At 43.1% G+C, this 27,071-nt stretch overlaps 1 protein-coding gene across 4 annotated transcripts; it reads right to left on the reverse strand.

The window, feature by feature from the left end:
• Positions 1-313: 313 nt before the first annotated feature.
• CETN3 (centrin 3) lies at positions 314-27,027 on the reverse strand. Of its 4 annotated transcripts, XR_006290888.1 has the most exons (7): positions 26,834-27,023; positions 20,422-20,557; positions 18,550-18,664; positions 14,938-15,129; positions 3,929-4,079; positions 1,586-1,648; positions 314-738 (listed from the first exon to the last, which is right to left on the reverse strand). XR_006290888.1 is itself a non-coding variant. In XM_037903218.2 (6 exons), the coding sequence occupies exons 1-6, from the start codon at positions 26,848-26,850 to the stop codon at positions 695-697; spliced, it is 567 nt and encodes a 188-aa protein (XP_037759146.1). In that variant the 5' UTR covers positions 26,851-27,027; the 3' UTR covers positions 314-694. The 4 variants fall into 4 exon arrangements, 2 of the variants coding, with proteins under 2 accessions (XP_037759146.1, XP_043402551.1); XR_006290887.1 differs by lacking the exon at positions 1,586-1,648; XM_037903218.2 differs by lacking the exon at positions 3,929-4,079 and having other exon boundaries at positions 26,834-27,027.
• Positions 27,028-27,071: the final 44 nt, after the last annotated feature.

Consider the following 27,071-nt stretch of genomic DNA (forward strand, 5'->3'; position numbering starts at 1 on the left):
GATATTGCAGTCTCACCCATGGAACAGAAAAAAAAAAACGACTTCAGAATTACTCACATTTTCTGATACTGTTTACCATCACACAGAAAACCAGGGTATGTGGGTGATGCAAAACTAGTAGTATTCATCTATGTAACTGTGAAGAATGCTTGCTCATTTAATAAGTCATGACACACAACGGAGGTGCAACTATAAATACCCAACAAAAGAATCCACTGTTACTTTTGAAAAATAAAGCATATTTAAGACTAACAATTTAAGTTACAGTACAATTCAGTTTTGGATTCAACACAAAAACAACAAGACTTTCAAATACCAATAATAAAAGAACATTTTATTAAAAATGGAAGTTTGTTAAAACTTTATATATCAAAACTAAGGCCACAGCTACTGCTAACAAAGTAAACGTCAAAAGATTTTTAGAATATGATTTAATTTAGAAATCTCATACAAAGCTATTTTACAAATGAATACTCAAACATTTTAGAAACTTAACACTGCTTACTCTAAAAATTAATGTTACAAATTACTGAAGTATCAGTACGTAAAACATATGTTTATTTTGGTCCTTTGAGGAAAATAATTTTTTTGCATGGGTCCAGCTACAGAAATAAACAGAACCATAAGATGGCAATTAAAATGTTAACAGCCAATAATCCTCCCTTTTTGTTGTTGAGTTCATTTTCTTGTAACTTTAAACATCTCCGGTCATAATAGCAATGAACTCCTCCTGGTTGACTGTGGTAAGAGAGACAGAAGGTAATTAGACAAGCACAGTAGAGGTCTATAATAATGACAGGAAAATATTTTATGTACATGTTGCACATTTTATTTTAAAGCTTCCCCTTTTGTATTCTTAGACACTGATCCAATGCACACTGAAGTTAATAAACGCAGGTCTGGATTTTTTGCTTCCAATTTATAACAAGCTAAGACTCTTCATTAAACAAAATGTATTCACAACACTGTTTTCACAATTTTTAAAAACGTAAGCCAAAAGTTCAGTATTTAGGCATTACTAAAGAAGTCATTGAAGCCAGAAGCTCAGTGCACACCAATATTATCTTGCCATAGCAATAGTTCTATTTACCTATTATAAAAAGTAATTTTCAAAGAAACTATTAAAGAGAGACTGTAAGAGTCCAGTTTGGAATATTGTGCACAGTTCTGATCACTCTTATACAGAAACAGAGAAGTTATAAGGAAATGTTAAACGTATTCAACATTTCATCACTGGAAAAAAATCTTTCATTGTGAAGGTGTTAGTGTCTCTCCATGGTTATGGAGGAATTTCAGTTTGCATTTAAAACAGGGATTCAACTGCTTTGTTAGTGTATTTTTCATATATATCTTCCCCAAAGTTATAGTACTTACAATGAATTTACAAGTAAATTTCTTAATTAGTTTGAGTTAAAATTAAACTGGAGCCTTAAGAAATTTAGCTTCTGTTACAGTGTTTCCTTTGCCCCGAATCATTTTAATAATGGAACAACAACTGTGACGGGTTGCTCCCCTTAGGACATCACCTGATGTGCTGAGATACTGCTGAGCCTGCCTGCTATGCCAACCTGAGCACCCTTTTTACCTGTCTTGCTGAGCCAAGCTATTAAGCCTCCTCCAGCACACACACAGGCAGGGCCACACCCAACTGCAGAACGAAACAGACATGAATATCAGTTCTGGGAAGGCTCAGCTTAAGGGACTTGCCCTAGCACTGAGGTATCCACCTCCCTTGGAGTGCAGACGCAAAGTTATATTATGAAATCCGCCTCTAGCTGCCTCAGTGCCAGGGCTCTCTGATGTGCAGTCCTTTGCTCATCAATTTCCATCTGTTTTAATTCTAACTATCTCTTATGCATTTTTTTTTTTTGCTTTCTTCTACTTCCAATCTGTAGAGCGCCAACATTTTGGTAACTTCACTTTCAGTCATTTTGCTGCTTTTCTGCCTCTACTTCCCTTCCCGAAAACAACAAACCATAACCACTTTGTCTGTTCTCTAGTCACCCCACTTAAAATCACCACCAGTATTTCAGGGCAATAAGCTGTGCACACTATCCTGCCTACTACGCACCACCTGATGTGCTGAGATACCACTGAGCCTGCCTGTTATGCTAGCCTGGGCACCCTTTTAACCTGTCTTGCTAAGCCAAACTATTAATCCTCCTCCAACACACACACAGGCAGGGCCACACCCAACTGCAGAACAAAAAAGACATGAATATCAGTTCTGGGAAGGCTCAGCTGAAGGGATTTTCCCCCAGCACTCAGGTGTCCACCTCCCTTGGAGTTCAGACCCAAAAGGTATATTATGAAATCTGCCTCCTCCCTCATTGTGGAGGAAGGTATGCACAGCCTCTTACCACCAAACCCCCCCATGCCCATTGTGAATTGTACAAATGGGTTTATATTATAGACAAGAAATAATTCCATTAACTATAAAAAGTTAATTAAGTGAATATAAGAGAGAACAAAGCAGATTACTGAGCAAATAAAACAAAATACACAAGCTAAGTTCAATATACTTAAGAAGCAGGTTAAAAAAATACAATTTCTTACCCTAAATATTATTTTAGGCAAGTTACAAAGTTTTTGTGATTTAGAGTTCGTTATATTTCTTTTCAGACTGGACTCCTGTCTCAGTCTGGACTCCCTTCCCTCCCCCGCAACCTCTTTGCCTTCCCTTCAGGTGTCTTTAGCAGTCTTTCTTCTTGGGCAGACAGACCACGGAGAGGAGGAGTCCCATTTGCCTCCCGCTCCACCCTTAAATAAGACATAAGGTGGGAATCCTTTGTTTCCCAAACTTGACTCCCCTTCCCTTTTAGTGGAAAGTTACAAGAAGTGCCAGATAACGTTTAGTATCAGCTGACAAGACCACCTGACCTAGTAGGGTCACAGTTACATCCGGGATGCCTCCCAGGAGGGAGAGAGATTAGTATCTTCATGGTCTTGTTGTTCCTTCCTGATGGCCCATCAAATCTGATGGCCTGTCTTCTGGTGGGTGTCTTCCCAATACACCCCCAGTTGTAATTGTTATAGTCCATATTCCTAATTTTAGATACAGAAATGATACATGCATACAAATTGGATAATCACATTCAGTAAATCATAACCTTTCCAATGATATCTTACAAGACCCATCTTGCATAAAGTATATCTGTTATGCCATATCCACATTAGAAGCATACTTTCATAAAGAATATGGAGTGAAACGTCAAAACAACCATGTTTCAAACTTTCCATATGGTTAAACTTAATTGAAATCTTATACACAAGCTAAATTTGAAGAAATTAGGCTGTAACTAAGTGAAGTTATTACTGATTGTTGTATCCAATCATTATGATTCTATAGGCTACATCAGTTCTCAAACTTCATTGCACCGTGACCCCCTCTGACAACAAAAATTACTACACGACCCCAGGAGTGGGGGACCGAAGACTGAGCCGCATTGCCCTGGGTAGGGAGGGAAAGAGGGAGGGGCCAAAGCTGAAGTCCAAGGGCTTCTGCCCTGGGCAGGGGGCATGTAACCTTAGCCCTGGGCGGTGGGGCTTGGGCTTGAGACTTGCTGGGGCCCAGGGCCAACACCAACCGTGGAGACCCCATTAAAATGGGGTCGTGACCCACAGTTTGAAAATCCCTGTGCTACATAAAGGTTCAGACCTAGAGCTGAAGTAATTCTTGAAGAGCCATTTTGACATCAGAGGTAACTCCACCAATCACTATACTTCCTCTTAAGCTAATCTGCACACAAATTGTTGAAGGCTGATATTACATATATTCAAATCTAATAAATATTGCATGGAAGCATTCTTTCTGGGTTTCTTGCTTAGTGTTTATGCAAAACTTGTTCTATTTGGAAGTTTTCAAAACCAAGAAAATTCTAAGACCAAAAAGGAAAAAACAATTTAAGTTAAGAGTTCATGTCATTACCTTAAGAGTGAAAGTTACAGAGATGTTGTACTTAATATCCCCAACTAAGCACTGCAAACTCCAGAGTTAAATTTACATGTAAATGAAAGCCAAACGTGTTAAGCAGTGGATATTCATATAGTTAAAGCACCCAAAAGATCTTCGTTCTAACCTGTCATGACAAGATAAAGGGAAAAATATCAATAAGTCTTTAACAATCACTTTAATATAATCTGTGAGCAAAACACTGAAATGTCTTACTCATAATCACATGCTACAGGACAGAGTTAAGGTTGAATGGATGACCTAACTGTGCATTTCCACAGATCAAAGTGTCTGGATTTCTTTTAAACCCTGTTATTCCCTCCCACCCTTAACTTACTGATATTTACTCTCCACATTAAATCCATTTTAATGTAGTTTTGTCTTAGAAAGTATAGTAAATGATGACTGAACAGAGACTGGTCAAAATTATATCTAGGATTAAGGTTACAAAAAAATTTATATGCTGATAAAGTATTCAAGTACTAAAGGATAATCCCACCAATCAGAAACTTGGAATAAATAGGCAACACAGACCAAAACATTTAATATTAAAGATAACAGACATATGGATTACTGGAGTAGATGTATACAGTATATAGGGTATAAATTAGTACAAGATAAAGTTTGTTGGTTTCTAGAAAAGGTGGAGGCTGAAGGACATAGTGAAAAGCAAAAAGACAGGTTTAAGAAACCAAAAGAGAGGATGCGTGCCAATCCACTTGGTCTCGATAACATCAACATATAGTCAGTTACAGTTCAATACTTGGTGTATATCATGTAAAAATCAGCTGCTGTGTAATGCAAGCAAGCACAGAAGCTTATTTTCCAAGCTATGTAGTAATGTATTAAATTTTTAGTAGTAAAACATGGATACAAGTTTTTAAAACATGGATATGCTTCACGTTTACTAGTAGACATATGATAAACAAGTATCAGTGTGCATCGTGGCACACAGTATTTTGTCCTGCTGAAATTACAAACTAAGAAATTTATAAGTTACATTTTTAATACTGGGGGGAGGGGAGAGAGAAGGGAGATGCTGCCACAAATTAAAGTAAGTAAACTGCACGAAAAAATTACACAGAAACTGTATTAATGCCTTTTTCACTTCTCTAGGTAAGCATTGGGATAAGAGAGACATATTGTACCTGCATACATGTTATTGCTTTTGTCCATTGGGGTGGACTGCTATTGTCCATTGGGGTGGACAAACTTTTTGGCCTGAGGGCCACAATGGGGAATAGAAATTGTATGGTGGGCCATGAACGCTCACAAAATTGGGGTTGGGGTACATGAGGGGGTGCGGGCTCTGGGGATGAGGAGTTTGGGGCATACAAGGGTGCTCTGGGTTGGGACCGAAGGGTTCGGAGGACAGGAGGGGGATCAGGGCTGTGGAAAGGGGTGCAGGTTCCAGCCGGGGGTGCAGGCACTGGGGTGGGGTTGGGGATGAGAGGTTGGGGGTGCCGGAGGGTGCTCCGGGCTGGGAGCGAGGGGTTTGGAGAGCAGGAGGGGGATCAGGGCTGGGGCAGGCGGTTGGGGTGTGTGGAGAGGCTCAGGGGATGCAGGTTCCAAGTGGCGCTTATCTCAAGTGGCTCCCGGAAGCAATGGCATGTCCCTTCCCCAGCTCCTAGGCAGAGGCGCAGCCAGGCAGCTCTGAACACTGCCCCATCTGCAGGCAGCCCCCTGCAGCTCCCACTGGAGTGTGTAGGAGCAGGAGCGGGGGCATGCTGCGGATTCCAGGAGCCGCGTGGGGCGGCCCCCGACCCAGCGCCCTGGCCGGCGTGGGGCGGCCCCCGACCCAGCGCCCTGGCCGGCGTGGGGCGGCCCCCGACCCAGCGCCCTGGCCGGCGTGGGGCGGCCCCCGACCCAGCGCCCTGGCCGGCGTGGGGCGGCCCCCGACCCAGCGCCCTGGCCGGCGTGGGGCGGCCCCCGACCCAGCGCCCTGGCCGGCGTGGGGCGGCCCCCGACCCAGCGCCCTGGCCGCACCATGTGGCTCGGTCCTGCTCCGGCACACAGTGTCCTGGCTGGAGAAGGGCGGAGCCGTGTGGTGCGGCCCCCAACCCAGCACCCCGGCTGGAGCGGGGCCAAACCGCATGGTGCGGCTTGCGGGCCAGATTTGGCTTGTGGGCTGTAGTTTGCACACCCCTTCTTTACATAGTTAGTTTTCGGATCCACTGAGAGTCCACAGTGGCTTTTTACCAAGTCACATGGAATGTACATTCAGGGATCAGAATTTGACTTTAATCTATCAATTTTGTTCTCAGAAAAAGACATTGGGTGTAGCCCTACACACCTAGCAAGTTACCAAAGTGGCCTGCAAATTCTGCCCACATTCCTAATATATAACAGAATAATCTGCATGTACTTTAAATGTCTAGCATAAACATTAAGAATTAGAAGATGAAAAGTGGTAGTGTCAGAGACAGTAGTATTACTTATTTGTTTTCTGTCAGACCATATTGGTTCCAATCAGGATTGGACCCCATTGTGCTAAGCATTGTACAAACACATAGGGACAGCATCAGTAACTATGTTCAGAAAGCTTTATTCACCATCTGTCATAGAAATTTAATTGCATCTTCCATCCACTACTGTGAAGGAGAAAGTCTACTTGTGTGCCTTTAATAGTGCCCATCATTTGGAACCAGGTTGAAGGAGCTACAGGCAAGTAGACACTACAAAATTAAGTTAACTTAAGTTACAACAATGTACAGCCACCTCAGTAATTAAATCACATTTGCGTGTCCAGGCTATGCTCCTTGTGTCAGTGGTGCATGTCCTCACTACCAGCGCCTGCATTGATGCAGAGAGCTGCGCACCATAGCTAGCTATCCCACTGTACAACTTGCTATCTCCAAACACAGGGTGTTTTGGTAAGGGTGAGCAATGTCTCATGGAGGTAAATGAGTTGCACAGGGGTGATGGGGAACATGGTTTCAATGTCTCATGATGCCCTTTGCTCCATCCCATAATTTTATCTGCATCCCATAATGTTCCATGCCTCTTTTCAAAAGTCTCACAAACCTGCACATCCACTCTGTGTGAAAACCATGGATCCTGCACAGCTCTGCACTATTGTGATGAGACTAGTGAGCACAGGGCACCTGATCCTGCAGTATTTGCAGAGCCATCAGAGGACCTGCAGGGACTGTGATGATTCTTTAGAGGTTAGCTTGCTGTGGGACATAAAAAGAAACAATTCAAGATTGTTGTTGGCATTCACAGAGCAGCTGCAGATGGTGGGATGCCAGTTCTGGACCCGAGATACAAGCACTGATTGGTGAGATTGCAGTGTTCTGCAGGTATAGGATGATGCATAAGGCCACATTCCTGGATTTGTGTGCAGAGCTCGCCCCAGCTCTCCAGCACAGTGACACCAAAATAAGAGCTGCACTGACAGTGGAGAAGTGAGTGGCAGTCACTGCATGGAAACTTGCAAAGCCAGATTCCCGAATGATCAGTAGCAATCAATTTGGAGTTGGGAAATCCACCGTGGGGATTGCTGTGATGCAAGCATGCAGGGCCATTAACTGCGTCCTGCTGTGAAGGACTGTGACTCTGAGCAATGTGCAGGACATAGTGGATGGTTCTGCAGCAATGGGGTTCCAGAACTGCAGTGGGGCAATAGATGGCACGCATATCCCTATTTTGGCACCAGACCACATTGCCACACATCAACATAAAGGGCTACTTTTCCATGGTACTGCAAGCGGTGGTAGATCACCGGTGACGTTTTACTGACATCAGTGTGGGATGGTCAGGGAAGGCATATGACACTTGCATCTTTAAGAACACGGGCCTGTTCAGAAAGCTGCAAGCAGGGACTTTTCTTTCCAGACCAGAGGATTACCATGCTGATCCTTAGAAACCCAGTCTACCCTTTTCTCCCGTGGCCCATGAAGCCATAAACCGACCATCTCGACAGTAGCAAGGAGCACTTCAATTACAGGCTCAGCTGAATGTGCCTTTGGCCATTTGAAAGGCTGCTGGCACAGTCTACTCACAAGATTAGACCTAAGTGAAAAAAATATCCCAGTGGTTATAGCTGCCTGCTGTGTGCTTCAAAATATCTGTGAAGCAAAGAAGGAAAAGTTTCCACTGGGGTGAAGGTGGAAAGGCTGTCAGCTATAAGAAGAGCTCAACAGGGAGCTATATCACTCAGGGAGGCTTTGAAAGACCATTTCAATAGTGAGCCACAGTAATGCGTGTTGCTGTAGCGTGCTCTGCCATTGTTTTTTGTACCCCAATATGAACCTTGTAATGAGTGCTATGTGTGTAGTAATATCCTTGTCCACTCTGTCCGCCAAGGCGATCCTTCAAGACCTGTGCTGAGTATCTGAAACACCAGAGGTTTGCAGGCACTTTTGGAACATGCCATCCTATGTCCTCTTCCTTCTCCTTATCTGGCTGAGTTGCTCTGCTGGCATGCATGGAGAGACCCTCAAGGCCACATTTCCAGCAGCAATGTGCAGCGGTTCTATTGTGAATATATTCACAAAATAAACGGAAACTTCGTATAATGAACTCACTACCTTCAATCCACACAAGTTGCAAGCACTACATTCTCACTGCTTCTGGGGATTCACAAAGCACGGCAGGAGTCCCAGCCCTGGTGAGTACAGACCAGGGATGGGATGCGTGTGGAGTCTGGACAATAAGGGGGAGGTAGCTCACAGCCATGCAAATAGGGCAGTTGAACAGAATACAGGCACCATTTTTCACAGGCGGTGGTGATTTCAGCAGAGATCTCTCACTCTGGAGGGTAACAGAGGCTGAAAGGGAACAGTTCTTGCACACTTCCAACTGCAGACTGGGGCCATATGTTGTTACCCTGTGTGTTGCAACAGTGCCTGCTGAAGTAACTGCTGAGTGGCATGGGAGAGTGTCCTACCGTGGCAGAAGAAATAAGGCAGCCCTCCCCAGAAACCTGCAGCAGAGGATTGCAGACGACTTTCAGGAAAGTTTCCTCAAGATCTCTATGGAAGATTCACGGGACATCCCGGTGCACATAAACTGTTCTGCAGGGCTCCCTCTGCCTAACTGTACACGGGAATGAGAAGCCAATAGCAACTCTACCTCTATTGGATATTTAACTCTCTCTTCTAGCATGATTAAAAAAAAGTAAATGTATATGTCACTGCAATATCAAAGCAAACTGCATACTTATCAGTGGTTCCTTCCCCTGCATCAGGCTTGCCCATGCTGGACTGCAGGGACTTGCTCGACTGCTTTAGAGTCAAAAAACAGATCCTGGCTCGCTGAACCACTGGATCCCCAGATCGCTTGTCTCCCATATTCCTCCTCCTCACTGTTCACTCCAGGGACCTGTAACTCCAGCTCCTCCAAAGTATCCATGGGGCTCTTGGAGATGGTTATGGGGTCTGGGGATTGCAGCTCTTTGTAAAAGCGGCATGTCTGCAGCTCTGCACTAAAGTGACTGTTGGACTCCTTTGCCTTCTGGTACACCTGCTGCAGCTCCTTGTGTTTCACGCTGCACTGCTGTGGGCCCCTCTTGTAGCCCTAGCCCCCACAATCCCTGAGCAATCTGTTCATAGATATCGATGTTTCTACAGCTGGATCAGAGCTGTGCCTGCACAGCCTCTTCTCCCCACAGATCCAGGAGATCCACCACTCCTGTGTATTCCAGGCAGGATCATGTCTCCAGCATGGAGCCAGCATGGTCAGCTAGGCAGTCACTAAGTGAGCTCTCCACCCCGAGCAAACAGGAAATGGTATTTCAAAAATTCACAGGACTTTAGAGGGGACGGGTGTACACCTGTATACCTGGCCACTGGGCAGCAGAGTTCAAAATGACGACCAGAGTGGTCACCATAGAGCATTGTGGAACATCTCCTGGAGACCACTAAAGTCAACATAAATAACACAGTGTCTACACTGACACTGTGTCGACCCAACTACGTCGACCGAAGCGTTATGCCTCTCGCGGTGGTGGAGTTAAGTTGGCATAGCAGGTGAGTTACACTGGCAGGAGCAACATTTTAGTGTAGACGCTTACTAAGTTGGGTCAGTGCAAGGCAGCTTACGTTGACCTAACTCTGTAGAGTAGATCAGGCCTTCATCTTCATTAAAACAGATTCAAACAGAAAAGGGGCTTATTTAGCTGATTTCTGCTTAGCTTTCTCTCTAATTTTTCAGTACACACAGATATACAATACGCCCACTTGCACACCAGTCCCTATAACTTAATCAAGCTATTCCTCTTACAGGAAGCAAGAAAGATACATTGTTATTTTTAATTTTAAATAATTGTAGTTGGTGCTCTGATATTATGGCAATGGAAGTCATAAATAGACCGGAGAAATATAGGCTTTAGGCTACTATTGTGACATAACGCTTGCTATGTAAACCACCTGAAATTAGTTGCACAGAACTAGAACATAAAAGTGCCAATACATTGATATGTCCCAAAGGAGACAAGATGTCAGAGTACCTAGAACAGGTGTTTGCTTGGGTAAGACAATATTCCTTTATACTGCAAAAACCCTGTTTTTCTATTACTTGCTTTTGGATTTTCCCCATCTTTACTAAAAATTAGGCTCTATCTAGCATTAATTGTGACTTTGCAATGAATACTGATAAAAGACTAGAGACTTGTTTTGAACATAAACATGGAAAATATAAGCCATTTAATACTATATTTAGAGAATGAGTTTCTTTTAATTTACTAACTAAATCTCTTTGAATGTGTCAAAAGCACTTCGCACTGACTCACCATAGCAAATGTTAAGTTTGTTTTTTAAACATTTTGTATTATCCAACCCTAAAAGGGTCTATAAAGAAATTAAGACACATTTTCCCCTACATGTTCACAAAACTCCAAAAGAACTCATGTGATTGAGTTAAACCTTTTCTGAAACAATCATCAGGCTGAGGTTGCCAATCAAGGAGGTCTGGTCTCCCTTCACAGCCCAGCAATGTTTATCCTGAATTTGACCAAAAGGTCACTGCAGAATAATGTAAAGTTCTCCCACATGGGAAGTACACTGCCTCTTCAGGAGCTCTCAACATCTGAGACCCAGGTCAAAGACCAACTGAGTCTCAAATTGTGCTACTAGTGTACTGCTGTTCTAGTGCATTTTTATTATTTTGTAGAGAGAAAAATACCATACCCAGAATATATCTACAGAATCCTTCAGACAACAAGAATTAGCCCATACTGGTACAGCATTATATTTTTTGTGCCATATGCTTACCCCTCAAGCTACAACTCTGCCAACATAGGACATAAGCCACTGAAATGTGTGAAAAGTTACTGAAAAAACATGACCTGTGTTTTGCCGTATGTCACCATGTAATGGCGAGATTACAATTTTAAGTGCATAATCTGTTTTTCAAGAGGTGTTCACACAGTGTTACTCAAATAAGCCAGTTTTCCAGTACGTCATTCTTGACTCCCAGCAGAGTCCCAGCCTGGCACCCTTTGGCCTAGACAGGTTGTACATCACAGTCATGATTTTTAGTGGTAGACCCATAGATCAGGGTTGGGGAACTGCATCCATCCCATTACTTAATTTCATCTGGCCTGCGGCAAGTCTCCATGCCGTGGGCTGGAAGCCCCGAGCCTTGGTGCCCCCATATGGGGCTGGAGCCGCGAGCGCTGGCTCGCCCTGCTGTGGGGGGAGCTTGGGTTGCCAGGCCGTTAAAAGTGTGGTCGGCTTTGTGCAGCTTCCCAGAAGTGGCCGGCATGCCCGGCCCCTAGGTGCAGGGGTGATCAGGAAAGCGCCGCATACTGTTCCAGCCCCCAGGCCCGCAGCTCACATTGGCTGGGAACCTCGGCCAATGGGAGCTGGGGGGGGGGGGGGGGGGGGAGGAGAAGAGGGAGGCAGTGCAACGCTCAGAGCCGCCTGACCGCGTCTCCACCAAGGGGACCAGACGTAGCGGCTGCTTCCAGGAGCAGTGCAGAGCCAGGGAACCTGCCTTAGCACCCCGAACTCCCTGCCCCAGTTCGGAAGCCCCTCCCACACCCAAATGCCCTCCCAGACTCTGCACCCCAAACCCCCTGCCCCAGGTTGGAACTCCCTGCCAGAGCCCACACCCCCTCACGCACCCCAACTCCCTACCCCAGCCCAGAGCCTCCTCCTGTACCCTAAACCCCTCATCCCTGGTCCCACCCCAGAGCCCACACCCCAGGCCAGAACCCATACCAGCCCTTAGCCCACTCCTGCACTCCAAACCCCTTGGCCCCAGCCTGAACCCCAAGTGCTTCATCCCCGGCCCCACCCCACACCTCCAGCGGAGCCCGCACCCCCTCTGATACCCCAACCCCCTGCCCTATCCTGCAACCCGAACCCCTCATTTCTGGCCCCACCCTGGAGCCTGCACCCTCAGGTGGAGCCCTCACTCCTTCCCACACTCCAACCCCCTGCCTCAGCCCAGTGAAAGTGAGTGAGGGTGGGGGAGAGCGAGCAACTGAGGGAGGGAGTGGGGCTGGAGTGAGTGTGGGGCGGGGCCTCAGAGAAGGGACCTAACCTCATGGAAGGGGCAGGGCAGGGGACGGGGTAAGGATGTTCGGTTTTGTGCAATTAGAAAGTTGGCAACCCTAGGGGAAGCCCCAGGTCTCCGCACCACCCCATGGGGCTGGAGTCGCAAGTGCTGGCTTGCCCTGCTGCAGGGGGAAGCCCTGAGCCTCCGCACTCCACTTTCACCCCCTGGGGGCTGTGTGGGGCCCACGATTGATTTTTTTCTGTAAGTCAATGGCCCCTGATAGAAAAAAGGTTTCCCACCCTTGCAGCAGATCATCAAATAGCTAGGACTTAGCCTTCTTTTCAGTCTTACCAGCTTCTATCTCATTGCCCAATATCAAAGTGTGTCTATGCAGCTCAGCCACTAGGGTAGCGGTTCTCAAACTGTGGGTTGAGACCCCAAAGTGGGTCGCAACCCCATTTTAATGGGGTCACCATTGGCTGGCTTAGACTTGCTGAGGCCCAGGGCCAAAGCCCAAGCCCGAGGGCTTCAGCCCTGAGCAACGGGGCTAAAGTTACACACCCCTTTCCTGGGGCTGAAGCGGATGCAGAGGCAAGTGTATGGAGAATTTTCTCCTTTACTTCTCTGCTGGAGCTTATGCTCAGCACATTACTATTGAACGTGTTTGTGCACTAGAAGCCACTGAGAGACTGCAGGAGACTGAATGCTGCTTGAAGCAGTATTAAGTTGTGATTTAGTGTAGTTAGAAGTCGTGGGTTTCATATGCTGTTCCACTCATGGTCCCAAAATACCATAGAAACCTGACCTCATGAAGCTCCAGCACAGAAGCTGTTAGAGAGGAGAGAATGATGCCCTGGAGCTGCACTTCAACTGCCATTTCTGCTCTCCAAGGACAGAACCAGTAGATTTGGGTAGCCTCTGCTAATGGATGGGAAAGGGGACAAACTAGCACTTGCTGTAAGTGGACCTTTGTTCTAGCACAAAACAATACCTTTTTTTACAAGAAGTTATGTGAAAAAGGTATTGTTTTGTGCTAGAACAAGAGGTGTTATTTCTATATTTATAGTATATTTTAAAAATGATACTAGTTGTCAGTTTTAGATATTTTTCAGCAGGGAGAGTTGCAGTAAAGAAGACAGATTTTGTTATACAGCCCAGATGTTTGGAGCTAAACAGAACAATGATTCATAAAAATTCATTCTTAAAAAATAAAAATCTAAGTGCAAGAAACAGCATCAGTTTGCTTTAGAGAACTGGAAGAAACATAAAACCTTATAGATAAACAATGTTATAGATAAATATTATGCTGTCAATCTCCCACATACATTCCTGTACTTAAATATCTAATGAGAAGAATGAATGGTTCTGTGGATAATAGGAAATGGAGACTTTCACTGCTTGGTCATTGTTTTGAATTCAGAAATGTCAGCAGTGACCCAAAGTAGCTGCAACTCAGTAATCTTTGTGAAATAAATTGGTGGTCTCTATTCTATTCCTACTTACAAGGTGTCCACATAACAAAAGTTACCATCACAACTGGCACCCTTGTTGGCAACGTCAGCAAAGAGGCCAAGGACTTAATATGCTTGCAGACTGAACTACTCTCTCAACCTTAGAAATCCTCTTTTCAAAAGAACATTGAGGTCAACTGTGAAGATGCCAAGGGGGGTGGGGGGGGAGAAGGAGGCTTGCACCTACAGCTGTGTGTGCTGTACCTATTCTGAGGATAATTTGAGGATTTCAGCTTACAGCCCTATTAATGTAGCAATTTTTGAATACCAAATTCACTTAAACTTGAAGGACCTCACAGGATTTTTTTTTATTAGTCACCCTGTTTAAAGATGAAGATATTCCCAAAAGAAAGTTTCTAACTGATGATGAAAACTACCTACCATCATCATCACTTGTTTCCTAGCAGTGGTAGCCATGTGATATGTTCACATATGGCCTGTTTAGGCCTGAGATACTTAACTAACAGTCCTTCACTAACTCCTTAGTTGCTAATAGATATAGCAATTAATCCTACGGATGGCCTCTTCAGGGACATCCTTTGTGGTTTTCCTTTGGGATTTATCAATTTCACCATATTCAATAATTCAATTAAGTATTTCTTGATTTGATTTGAGTGGAAATGACTGCAGTGTAGTTCAATTCTAGAAATGGCATAATGAAGTTCCATGTTTGACTCAATTACTTTCAGCTTCAACTGTACCTTAACTAGACTCTAATATACCTCAGTTGTATTGGAGTTACCGGTAATCATATTCAAACAAGAAAGAACCCAACTTAACTTTCAGGTCCCAAGATGTGTTTGCTGAGTTAGAAATGATTAAATAAATAATACTAATCAATCTCTTATTTTGTCAGTTGAGCAAATTTGTTCTGAAAGTCATTAAAAGGCAAACAAAGAATTTAACACTGACCATTTTACAGTCACTTCTCAGACCAGAACCACATTTTAAGTTAAGATTGGGACAAAAACAACAAGGCAAATTAAAACAAGGCAAGATGAATTTTGTTTTGTTCAGTTCAATACTTACTTTCTCCATCTCCATCTTTATCAAATTCTTCAATCATAGCCCGTAGTTCTTCATCAGACATGTTTTCACCTAGTTCTCTAGCAACACGGCGCAGGTTTCTCAAGCTTATTTTACCTGAGTCATCATCATCAAATAATTTGAATGCTTTGAGTATCTCTTCTTGTGGATCTCTGTCCAATATCCAGTCTGTCACTAATATAGGGAAAATAAGATACCATTTATTTCAAATATGGCAATTTCACAGTGTCCCAGCTCTACTTTCTAAGTTCAGTTAGTCCTTTTTTCCTAAGCTTCTGGTTTCTAAAACTATTTCACCTGTTCAGATTCCTCTTAGCTTTCAATCAGGCACTTTTAATTGACTATTAAAGTCTTAAACATTGGTATTTCTAGTTAGTTATAACAGTTTTTGTGCTGCTGCACAGTTCCTAAGTTAAGATCTGTTGAATACCCCAGACTCATCTTTGTTTCATGTCTTCCATTCAGTTTCAGCGTCAACACTAAATTTTAGGATTGGGCCAGAAAGGAAGGCTGTCTTCAAACACCGTCTCCTGTGAAGACAAGATGTCTGATTTGGATGTTAAATGTTTGCTGTATTACAATCAAAGGCACCAGTTGGGGCACTGCATGGCTAGTGCAACATTATTTCAAAGCAAAAAAAAGATCAGTTTGGAAGAGGAAACTTAGCCAATAGTTTCAGAGGACAGCTAAGCCAAGTCTCTTTAGCATTGTGCACTTCAGATTTGACAGCAACTGACATGGTACATTCTTAGAAAGGATTCTTCAGGGAACCACTCTGAATATGCCTCTCTTTCTACTTTTTCTAGCAAAAGTGGCTTAATCATTGTCACTTCCCAATACCTACATTTTCAGGACATATTTTATAGACTAGAGCAGGGCTTCTCAAACGTCATTGCACCGTGACCCCATTCCGACAATAAAAATTACTACATGACCCCAGAAGTGGGGACTGATGCTGGAGCCGCCCAAGCCCCACTGCCCCAGGTGGTGCTGGTGGGGCAAATCCCGAGCTCCACTGCTCCAGGTGGGGTGGCCTGTGACTGGAGCCCCACCGCCAAGGGCTTCAGCCCTGGGCCCCAGCATGTCTAAGTCAGCCTTGCTGAACCCAGGAGAATGGGGTTGGGACCCACTTTGGGGTCCCGACTCACAGTTTGAGAACTTCTGGACTAGAGGAAGCCCCTGACCTAGACGTATCAACAGTTCAGGAAAAATCCAGCTATTAAGAAGATGCTCAGACACCAACACAAGGAGCATGGTATAAATACCTAGCTTAGATAGACAAGAATGATCCACAGTGATTTTCTTATTTATATGCTTATAAATATTCAGGGAGTGAAGAAGAGTTGTAAACTCAGGAAGACAATATAAATAGAAATATAAAAGTTGAAGGTGGAGAGTCATTGGACATATACTTTTTAATTGCATTTTACACTTTCACTCCTGCATTTTTCTAGTTCAGTTCAATTCAATATGCTTATGCCTCATTTATTTACTTGTTTATCTTATTTCCTTCTATTTCCCTTGTACATATCTCTCTGTTTGTGGCATGTCCAGCTACAATAGAGGTTGAAAAGCAGTTTACCTCATTTGTGCTTTTGATACGTAGACCTCTCCCACAGCACCAGTCTGTAGGAGGCTAAGTGTACACAGCCATAGTCCCTTTCAAATTGGTGCTCTGGGAAAAGCTCTGCTATATAGGATGTATAGATGTGACTCTGTTGCTTCTAAATTTTGTGGAATCCTCTTGATACTGAGAGAGAAGCAATTGGGCACTAAAAAGCATGGGTATTTAAAAGAGGTATGATACAAACTGCAACAAGAACAAAACAGTTAAAACAATTAACCATTTGAACAAGTTACCACAGGTTAGGGCACTTCCATCACTGGAAATTTTTAAATCAAGATTTGATGTTTTTCTAAAACATATGCTCTAGTTCAAACAGGAATAAAGTCAGGGAAGTCCTATGGCCTGTGTTATTCACAAGGTCAGACCAGATGATCACAATGGTCCCTTATGGCTTTGTAATCTATGAAAAAAGCCCCGACCTCCCAGGGCACTGAAGAGGCTTTTACTATATAAAGCAAGACACTAATCCAGGAAGGCTTAATCAATCTTGATTATTCTTTTTATCACATCCATTTGTCAGTCCTATAGCAGAGAAAAGCAAGACAAAATCTGTTGCATCAAAATATTTTGCTAGTAATTGCTTCACCCATTTCTGGAACCAACAGAGAAAATATCTTCACACTCTTTGTACCTGCTAAGTCTTGTATTACAAGACTTGCTATTTATGACTTTCAACAAGCCATTATAAATACTTCTCCGCTGCTGGGGCTTACAGAACCATTTAGAACTTGCTATTGTTTGTAGATGGAATGAACTGTCTGGTTTTGTGAACTTGACAGGAAAAATTAGACCTAAGCTCACAAATTTATTGTGGCTCTGCTGCAAAATTTGAGTTTATTGATTTAGCTTTAAAATAATTATGTATGTATAGAGGCATTACATTATTTGAATCTTAGTTGTCCTTTGACCATACCAAATTTAGATTTACTTATCCAAAGAGCACTCCAAAAAACTAATTGAAACATAACCTAAAAGACGGAAGATGCAAAATATATGTAAATTTCAAAGAGGGTTCTTGACTTTATAAACCAAAACAAAATATATAATAGTTTATTCATTTTGTTTTTATGTGGTTCATTCCTATGTTCAAGCTAATAAACAACTTGCGGTATAGTAGTGAAGATTATTAAAGTGTATTTCTTCCCTTCTAATTTACATCAAAGAAAACAAAATGTGGCTCAAGTAATTTTACTGTGCTGTATATTCCTGTATCTCACATTCCTCCAGTCATTCCAGTTCGTTCAGCTAGATGAAGTATCCCGTACCAGTAAAGGAGAAAGAGCCAAGTCATTTTCACCAGAGCTGAAACTGACTCAAAGTTTGGAGAGGAGTTCAGACAAGAGTATCACCTTCCTACTTTGTATGTGGTTCTGTCCAGCTGAGCTGCCTCATGGCCACTCAAAGCAGGAATAGGGACAGAAGAATAGAAATTGGTTGAACATAAGGGATAAGAGGAGAAAAACAAAAAGCATATACATAAGAAAAAGAGAAATTCCATCTCACCAGAAGCAGCACCTGTCAATCAGACAAAAAGTACTTCCTCCAGAAAAATCACTTCCTCCAGAAAAATCACTTCTCATAGGTAGATGCAGTATAAAGAGTAGGGAGGCCTGAATCAATTTAGCTAAGTTAAGAAAAATGCAAAAAGCCCCAAAACCATAGCAGAGAGAGAGAGGAAGGGAGGGAGGGAGAGAGAAAAAGTATGCACCCGCACAATAAAGTGTTTTTTTAACATTTCCTTTTGGTAGATGGGAGAACCTAGGGTCAAAGTCTATTAAACTGAACATCTTCTGTTAAGATCTCTTCCCACCCGTCTTGAAGCAACTGCAATGATAGCACTGAACACAAGAGTTACAACCTGACTGGTCAACCGCACACCTCATTTGGAACTAGAAGTATGCAATCAGGCAGCAGCAGACGAAAAAACCCCCCAACCTTTCAATATGTTCTTAAAATCATATACATACCAACTTCATTAAAATCTTCAAAGGTGATTTTGCCTGTTGCATCTCTATCATAATCTTTAAGTATTTTTAGCACATCAGCTTTTTTTACATCAAAACCCAAGGCTCTCATTGCCACCTTTTGGAATAAAACAGAAGTACAACAATATACCACCTTCAAAATATAGATCAGATACTTCTCTTTTTACCTAAGTTAGTACCTTATTATCCAATATAAAATGTTGGTAACTGGAGAAACGAACACTTTAATACATACAATCATAAATAAACCATCTTTGGTTACAAAGAGTTCTCAAAAGTAGAACAGTACTTATAAAAAGGCCACAAAGTGAAGTCAAGACGTAAAATTTCATGCTTTCCAAGATTTTATAAGATGTGCCAAATACTTCTAGTGGGCAAGCAGATTTTTTCCTTAATTTACAAAAAACAACTCTTAATCCTTTTAAGAGGGAAATGTTACATAAAGCTATAAATTTTACAGGGGAACTATGTTCTTTATTTCAACTGTGAACATTTGTAGTTACCCTTCTACAGCTAAATTAAGAACCTTGGCATTCACTCTAAATCACACTTGTCAAATCCATTCCCACTATATACATCCAAATTCCACTGCAGATAAGGTTATACAGGAAAGGGAGTTACTCTGTCTTATATGCCTCTGTTCTCCAACTGTCTCATCTTCAGAACCACAGTGTAGGAGTCACATACTTAATCATACAGCTACTGAACCTTTTATACAATAATGACAGATGGGGATGCAAGTATTTCCCTTGAGTCCTAACTATACTGGCCAAAGGTATAAAAACTTCCTCCCCGCCCACCCCCCCCCCCCCAACAGTCCCCAGTTCTCCTCCACCTTCAGAAGACCTAAAGTAGCTGAGTTTTGAAACAAATGGTTGGAGGGAGTTAGCATGGCTCTACAGAGCATGGCTCTAAGACATTTATAGAACAGGAGTCACAAAGTAAATAACCCTCTTTTCTTCCTTCTAGCATTGCCTTCACAAAGCCGCTGTATGAGACTAGCTATTTCCTCCCAGAGAAGCCCTACTAGTTACATAATGAGAGAAGCACTACCCTCCAGAAAACATGATGCAGTATCAAGAGAATACTGATTCATACAGATGTGCACCAAGCTCCATGTATCAGCCCTATAGATCTCCAGCAAGGGGGACTGGCTGGTAGAGGCTGCAACTCCAAGCCTCTCCTGGTTGAAGTGATGACCATCAGGATGGAGGCCTGCAGCAAAACGGGGAATAGAGAGAGATTCCAAAGACCCTTACATAAGTTTGGAACACCAAATTTGAGTCCCATGGGTCAACAGGTTCCCTGTTAAGAGGTACCAGTTAGTAAATCCTAGTTCCCTAGTCCACAGTTTAATAAATTTAATTTTCATCTTTTATGTAAAAAAGTTCCTCAAAATCAATGGATTTCCACCACACAGCCAAAGCTTTCAATGTATTGTGTGATTATGGAAATCAGGGTGCTTTTCAATAGCCTCTCCCACTTCCTGTTCTACTCAAACTGGAGAGCCCAGATCTGCAACTGTACTGCAACAGTCCCTGCTGAGGGGGAAATCTCAACTCTGCCACCCTTAGTGCTTCAGTTGTCAGTGAAAAAGTTGGAGCTCAGACCCCTGGTACCCAGAATGCAGATGTTACTATACCACTCATACGGGTGGGTTTTGTGCATGAATATTTGGGACTCTGATTCAAAATCCTGCCACTTTTGAAATACAACCACTCCTTCACCAATGCAGGAGCTCTTGGATGCTGAAAACTCCTGAAAATAAGGCCAATTTATTTACGTGTCTAAATGTGGGCTGAGCTCTTTTAGAAATATAGCCGATCAAAAGTTAAGTGAAAAAACAAAAGTTACCTTTAATTCGTGATAATCTATTGCTTTATCTTTGTCTGTGTCAAACAACTCAAAAGCATCTTTAATTTCTTGCTTCTGTTCTTCAGTCAATTCTCTTCTTTTCTTCCTTTTGGTTTTGTCTACTGCAAGATCATTCCTACAAGTTAAAAGAAAATAAGCTCATATTATATTATTAATTATTATTATTAATAGGATTTATCATCTTCAAAGCCCTTTACAAATGTAAACAATACAACAACATATCTGGGAGGTAGGTAGATATTCTACCCATTTTGCACAAGAAAAATGAGGAAGAAAGGTTCAAGTGACTTGCCCAAACCCAAAGAGGGACTCCGTGGCACAGCCAGGATTATTTATTTATACAGAGTTGTAATATAGTATATACGACATACCTCTAGGCACGCTAACTTTAATTAAATACACACAGTATCAAAATCCACATATCTAATGATTTGCCCATACAGCTCCATATAACTTTTCCCACCAACACAATAATAATCATTATCACTCCACATCTGACCACCTCAAATCCTTCATTTCAACTCCTCCCCAAATGCCCAAGAGAAATAAACCAGGAAGGTTTCACTAAGTGTCTGGAGTACTGATAAATCTGGCAAACCAAGTGGGACAGTGAACTCCAGATCGGAATACCCCTCGTGGAAAATGCCCTGTTGGTAGCCCCTCCCATTTAAACCAGGAGTGCCTCACGTGATCATAAATGTGTGTTTTCACACAGCTAGAGGGGCAGTTTCTCAGGTAACAAGATCTCAAACCAATTCTTTTAATTTATTTAGATTTATAAAAGATACTACTCTACACTCTGGGTGCCCTTACAGCTATTAAAATTACAATATCATTAGTAAACAAAGTGCCATAAAACCTCACTTGTACAATGCTCCACAACAGCAAATAATGCTCCATAGAAATGCATACATTTAGCAATTTACAGGTTAAAACTTTAAAATCCTAAACTCTGCTGGAAAGGCAACAAGCAGATAGTGAAAATGGAGCATGTTTCATAAGCGCAAGCTGAAAAACTATATGTCGATCAAACCCATTCTGCATTAGCTTCAGCTTTGTAATGGTCTCAATAGCTAGTAGAGTGTATTACAGTAGTATAGTCTTGTGGTGACAAAGGCAGCCAACGTGGAAAAAAAAAATCACGAGCCACAGTTACTTCCTAAATATCTGGGAGAAGGCCAGGAACTAAGATGCCTGAACTACAAATACATTACCAAAGGCAGCCCATTCGCTCAAATAAGGATGCAGACCAAAAAAAAAAAAAAAATTAGCTCTTTTTAACTCTTCTGGTTGTAACCCCCAACTTTCCAATGTTACTTCAAACTTTCCTGTTTTCAGCCAGTTAGGTCTTGTCAAAGCTTCACCTCAAGAAGAAAATGGGTTATTTGTTCCACTATACTGGCAGGGTCAGAAAGGGCATAAGGATACAAAGAGGTGGATCTCATCAGCATAGCCCATCGCTACTCACCAATCCTTGTAGTCTCAAAGCCACGTGAAAAAAGGGATGACATTCTTGTGTGCCCCTACAAGTAATACAAGCAATTTCTCAAAACTATCAGCTGAGATGTCTCACAAGAAAAGCCTGGAGCCTATCCAGAGAGACTCCATCCCCACTCCCTCCAGTTAGGGTTCACATACTGGTCAATATCTCATGGTCAATGGCATCAAAGGCAGCTGACAGAGTCCATATGATACAGTACCACTGGGACACCTCAAAACAGAAAGCCCAAATGGCGTTAAGCAATAGCTGAAAACAAGACAATGTACCTAACTGCTGCACCTAAAAGCTGCTAACAGAGTACTAAGGGACCTCAAGTAAAGTTGCTGAAGGATCATAACACTTTTAAGGTACCTTAACTTATGTAAAAATCAATCAGAGCATAGAGGCAGCATTTGGTCTAGGTGATAGGGCAGTGGCCTGACTATCAGAAAACCCAGATTCAAATTGTGCCTCTAACTATTAACCTGCTGTGTAAGCTTGAACAAGTCACTCTACCTTTGTGTGCATTTTTTCCTCCCACCTTTTGTCTGTCATTTCCCTCCAAAGCAGGGATGAGTGCTCTCGCTCTCTCTCTCTCTCTCTCTATGTACACGGTTGTACAGTGCCCAGCACAATGGGATCCCTATCTTAGCTGGAGCATCTAAGATCCTACTGCACTATAAATAATAATGCCCAAAAGATATCTTTAGACACAGTGCTGAGGTGCCCCACAGCAAGAGCTGAGGACATCCTAGAAAAAAAAAATCAAGGCGGCCAAAGTCTCAAAGTAAATTAAGGTAGCTTCTAAGCATGAACTCCAAAAACTTGCAAAAAAGCACCCCTTTTTCTGAACATACAACACTCCTACAAACATCAGGAGAAAGCCACTATATGATGAAAATCACAGAAAAGAAAAAAACAGAAATAGAAGGATTCCTGAAACAACACACAGATGAATTGAAGTGGAGAGATGGAGTGGCAACTGAAATGATGCAGCCCATGAGGAAAGCTTATTTGCTAACTGTGGTCAAAAATGAAGTGATTGGAACATTTTGATGGGCTGCAAATGTAGGCTCAAACAGCATACAACCTCTGGCCACTAGAGCTATCTTTAATGGCCAAAGACCTTCAAGCCTTGCTTACACTAGAAAATTGTTCCTAAATATTTTCCACTGTTGCTACTTTCTGTTCAGTTCCTTAAGAGGTAGGAATGATGGGAGCACAAGTTTAGACAGCAGTGCAGACAGCTATCAGCGCTTTGCCTGCGTGACTTCTCCCCAAATCACTACCACATACAGAGCCAAGATGATGGTGCCAGTAACAATGGTGGGAAATTTTAGGAAATATATGTTATTGTAAACAAGGCCTTGCACTAGCAAGCTGAGGTCCAGGGGTGAGAATGCTAGTAGTTAGTATCTATAAATTCAAATTTCTAATAGAGTACTCTTTAGATAAATAGCATGTACAAAAGATTTATTTAAAAAAAAATCCTTTAAAACTCACACATTAAGGCTTTTTCTGCTCCCCTGCACATTTTTAAAGAAAATATTTGCAAATATTGTGCAAGTACATCTCTCTCTTGCCATGTGAGACAAGATGAAGTTCTTGAGAAATATGAATACAATACATTGTATGGCATGCATGTAGGGAGTGAGAGCTGCGTGGATGTTGTGAACATGATAGTGGCGGGTGGCTATTGCTGAAGCATCAATAGCGTGGAACTGGAAGCACGTGCACACAAGATGTGCATAAAGGGTCAGCTGGTGCATGTGCAAGGAGTGGTTGTTGTATGCTGGGGATGTGTGTGCTAGAGTAGTAAGGCTATTTGGATGATAAAGGATTTTGGGAGTGTGTAGATAGATCCCTAGTGATTACTGTATAGTGCGTTCACAAGAATATTTGTTAAAGGGAAGAGGTGTTGATTCAGGATAAGGTGCAGGAGTTGTTTAGATATAGAGGATTGTTTGCTAAGGGGAACTGAGTGCAGTTTGAAGATATTGATGGATGACCCCAGGGAAATTTGCTTGGAGGGTATCTGTTTAGAGTGGGAATGTCAGGTTGTGCACAGGGATGTTTGCTTTGGCAGTCTTCAACCTATAAGGTATTGTTATTCTCTGTATATACACAAACTCACTGGGGTGTTATTGGAGACATGGATGTGCATTGAAGGTGTTTGCCTAGAAGGTGTTTGTTCAGGATAAAGGTGTTAGCTTGCAGTAAGAGTGCTGGATTGCAGATGAGGGTATTCACTCAGATTGTTGCTGCACGTGAGGTGTTTCTTTACAGGGGGAGTTGGCTGTGAGGACTGGCTGGTGTTGGGATGCATGCGTGTGCATTCACTGGTGGTTGCTCAATGACGGCTACTGACATGATGCTAGAGCAGTGGTTCTCAAACTTTTGTACTACTGCCCCTTTCACATAGCAAGCCTCTGAGTGTTACCCCCCACGTTAAAAATATTAATAAGTGTTTTTAATTTTAAACACCATTATAAATGCTGGATGCAAAGTGGGGTTTGGGTGGAGGCTGACAGCTGGTGACTCCCCATGTAATAACCTCACGGCCCCCTAAGGGGTCCTGACCCCCAGTTTGAGGACCCTTGTGCTAGAGGACTGTTACTGAATGAGTAGGTGGGACAGTTGTCTGTGATGGGTGTTTACTGGATATTTGTTTACTGCATACTCTTACAGAAATTGCTTCTCTTCATCCCCTGGAAAAAGGGCAGAAAATTCTGATGGATGACAGAGTACCCTATCAGAAATTGCTTGCCTTCATCTTTCCTCACCCCATTTACTTTGTCAGTAACACCAGCCTAGACAACTCTTTGCTTCTCACACAAAGATCTCCATGCTTTCTTCCATGGTGACCTTATATTCTCACCGAAACGCTAGACCTCTTCTATTATAATTATATATTACATGTATTGCAGTAATATCTAGGAGCCCATTACGCACCAGAATCCCATTGGGTTTGTGCTGTTGTACAATGCCAAGAAGTCCCTACCTCAAAGCATTTATACTTGGGATTCAGTCATCAGCAACCAGCCAATGGTGTAGCTGTACCAGTGCAAACAAAGTGTATAAAAGAAAAACTAAGGCTTGCACCAGCTGAACCCACCTTGCATTCTTGTTATCACTAGCTGGTGAAGAGTTTATGTAGGGGACCACTCCAGCCATTGAAATTATGTGTATTCCAGCCTCTGTAATTTATGAAAGGGCTAAAACAGCCCTTAGTTAGCTACAGAATGGGGACTTGGAAAAATAGTTTAGATCCACCCTTCATAGATTCTATTCTTAGACCAAAAGGGACCACTGTGATCATTTAGTCTGACATCTTGTATTATCACAAGCCATAGAACTTTCACAAAGTAATTCTTAGAGCATCTATTTTATGGAAAAGATCCACACTTGATTTAAAGTTTGTCAGTGATGAAATATCCACCATGAATCTTGAGAAACTGTTCCAACTTCACCCACTTCTTCAGCTGTAGGGATGAAGTTCACATTTTAAAAAAAATCTTAAATAAATTAGATACCTTTTAAGCTCTTTGGAGGCAGTACTGTGTCTACCCAAGTGTTTGTTTAATGCTTAGCACAATGGAAATTTGATCCTGAAAAGGGCCTTAGTACAATACTGAAATGCAAATAATAAATTACTAGAGCCACCTTCCCCTCCCATTCTGCAGGTGCACCGAGTACATACTCGGTATATCTGACAAAAAGAAAAGGAGCACTTGTGGCACCTTAGAGACGAACCAATTTATTTGAGCATAAGCTTTCGATGAAGTGAGCTGTAGCTCACGAATGCTTATGCTCAGATAAATTGGTTAGTCTCTAAATTGCCAAACATACTCTTTTTCCTTTTGCGGGTACAGACTAACACGGCTGCTACTCTGAAACTTGTCAGTATATCTGAAGATTGATGCACCTGGTTTTCAATGTATTGGTTTATACAGACAGAAAGCAGGATTTGGCCAGATATGTGCTTTACAAAGCTCTAGTCACATGTATACCATTATTTACTGTACTGATAGTATGCGACATGCAACAGGAAAGATGATACCTTAACACTAGATTCTGAAATCTTATTTATTTTTGATGCTCTAGCAGCTCTCACAAGCAAAACAAACTTATTGAAACCTATTGCAAACTTATGATTATTTAAAACTAAAGGTCTGTTTTAACAATGACATTTCTGAAGTAAAACTGATCCAAAAAAACCCCCTGAACTTTATGGGGCTCGCACACACACATGGCAACAGCCCTTACTAAAGAACAGTCAGTACAGATTAACCAAAGCGTTAAGGCCCCATCTGTCCAAGGGGTCCGCACTGAGCCTGTGGAAGGATCACCCAGAGCGGCTAAATACTTTAGCTAATCCTAAGGACTATTGCTCGGTGAGGGCTCCCGTCACATGTAGACCGGGGGGACGGACACAGTCAGCGTGCAGGAGGGCTGCAGGTCACCGAGGGGCTGCTGCGATGCTCTGTGCCAGACGCTCCCCAGGGCCTCACGCCTCCGCTCAGCATCCAGCAGGACACCTGGCCTTTTTGCTTCCTCGAAACGGGCAGGAGTCCTGCTAAGTGCTAAACCCGTGTCTTGCCGGAGGGGAAGGGCCCTGACAAAAGGGTAGGTTGCGGCAGGCAGCTACTGGCGGCAACGCGAAGAGCTGGGATACATGGGCCCCAAGCTGCCTCCAAAGCCCCAGCGCTGGGCGGGGGCCCCGAGCCGCCCCAGCCACTGAGCAACGCCGGACCTTCCTCCCCGCCCCCACCCTCTCTGCCCCGGGCCCAAGCCCGGGCCCGCCCCCCGGGGTAGTAGCCCTTGAAGGGAGCGGCCTCGGCAAGCGCGCTCGGTCCCCGCGGGGTCCCAGCCTAGGTTCAGACCCCGGCGCCTCGCTCCATCCATACCGACCTCAAGGCCAAACTCATGGTCGCGTCCCCAACCCCTGGCCAGACCGGGCTGAGCCGCACTGGACTTCCCCTGCTGTCCCCGGCGCCGCCGCCGCTCCAGCTTCGCCTTGGAAACGCGATACAATCCAGGCACCAATCGCCAGGCTTCTCGCTACCGCTAATTTAAGCGGTTGAGCAACAACTTCCTCCCATCCACCTTCCTGAGTTACTCTCTTATTGGTTGAAATGCTTGCCAACCA

This window comes from Chelonia mydas, chromosome 5, assembly GCF_015237465.2.
Source record: "Chelonia mydas isolate rCheMyd1 chromosome 5, rCheMyd1.pri.v2, whole genome shotgun sequence".
NCBI lineage: Eukaryota > Metazoa > Chordata > Testudines > Cheloniidae > Chelonia > Chelonia mydas.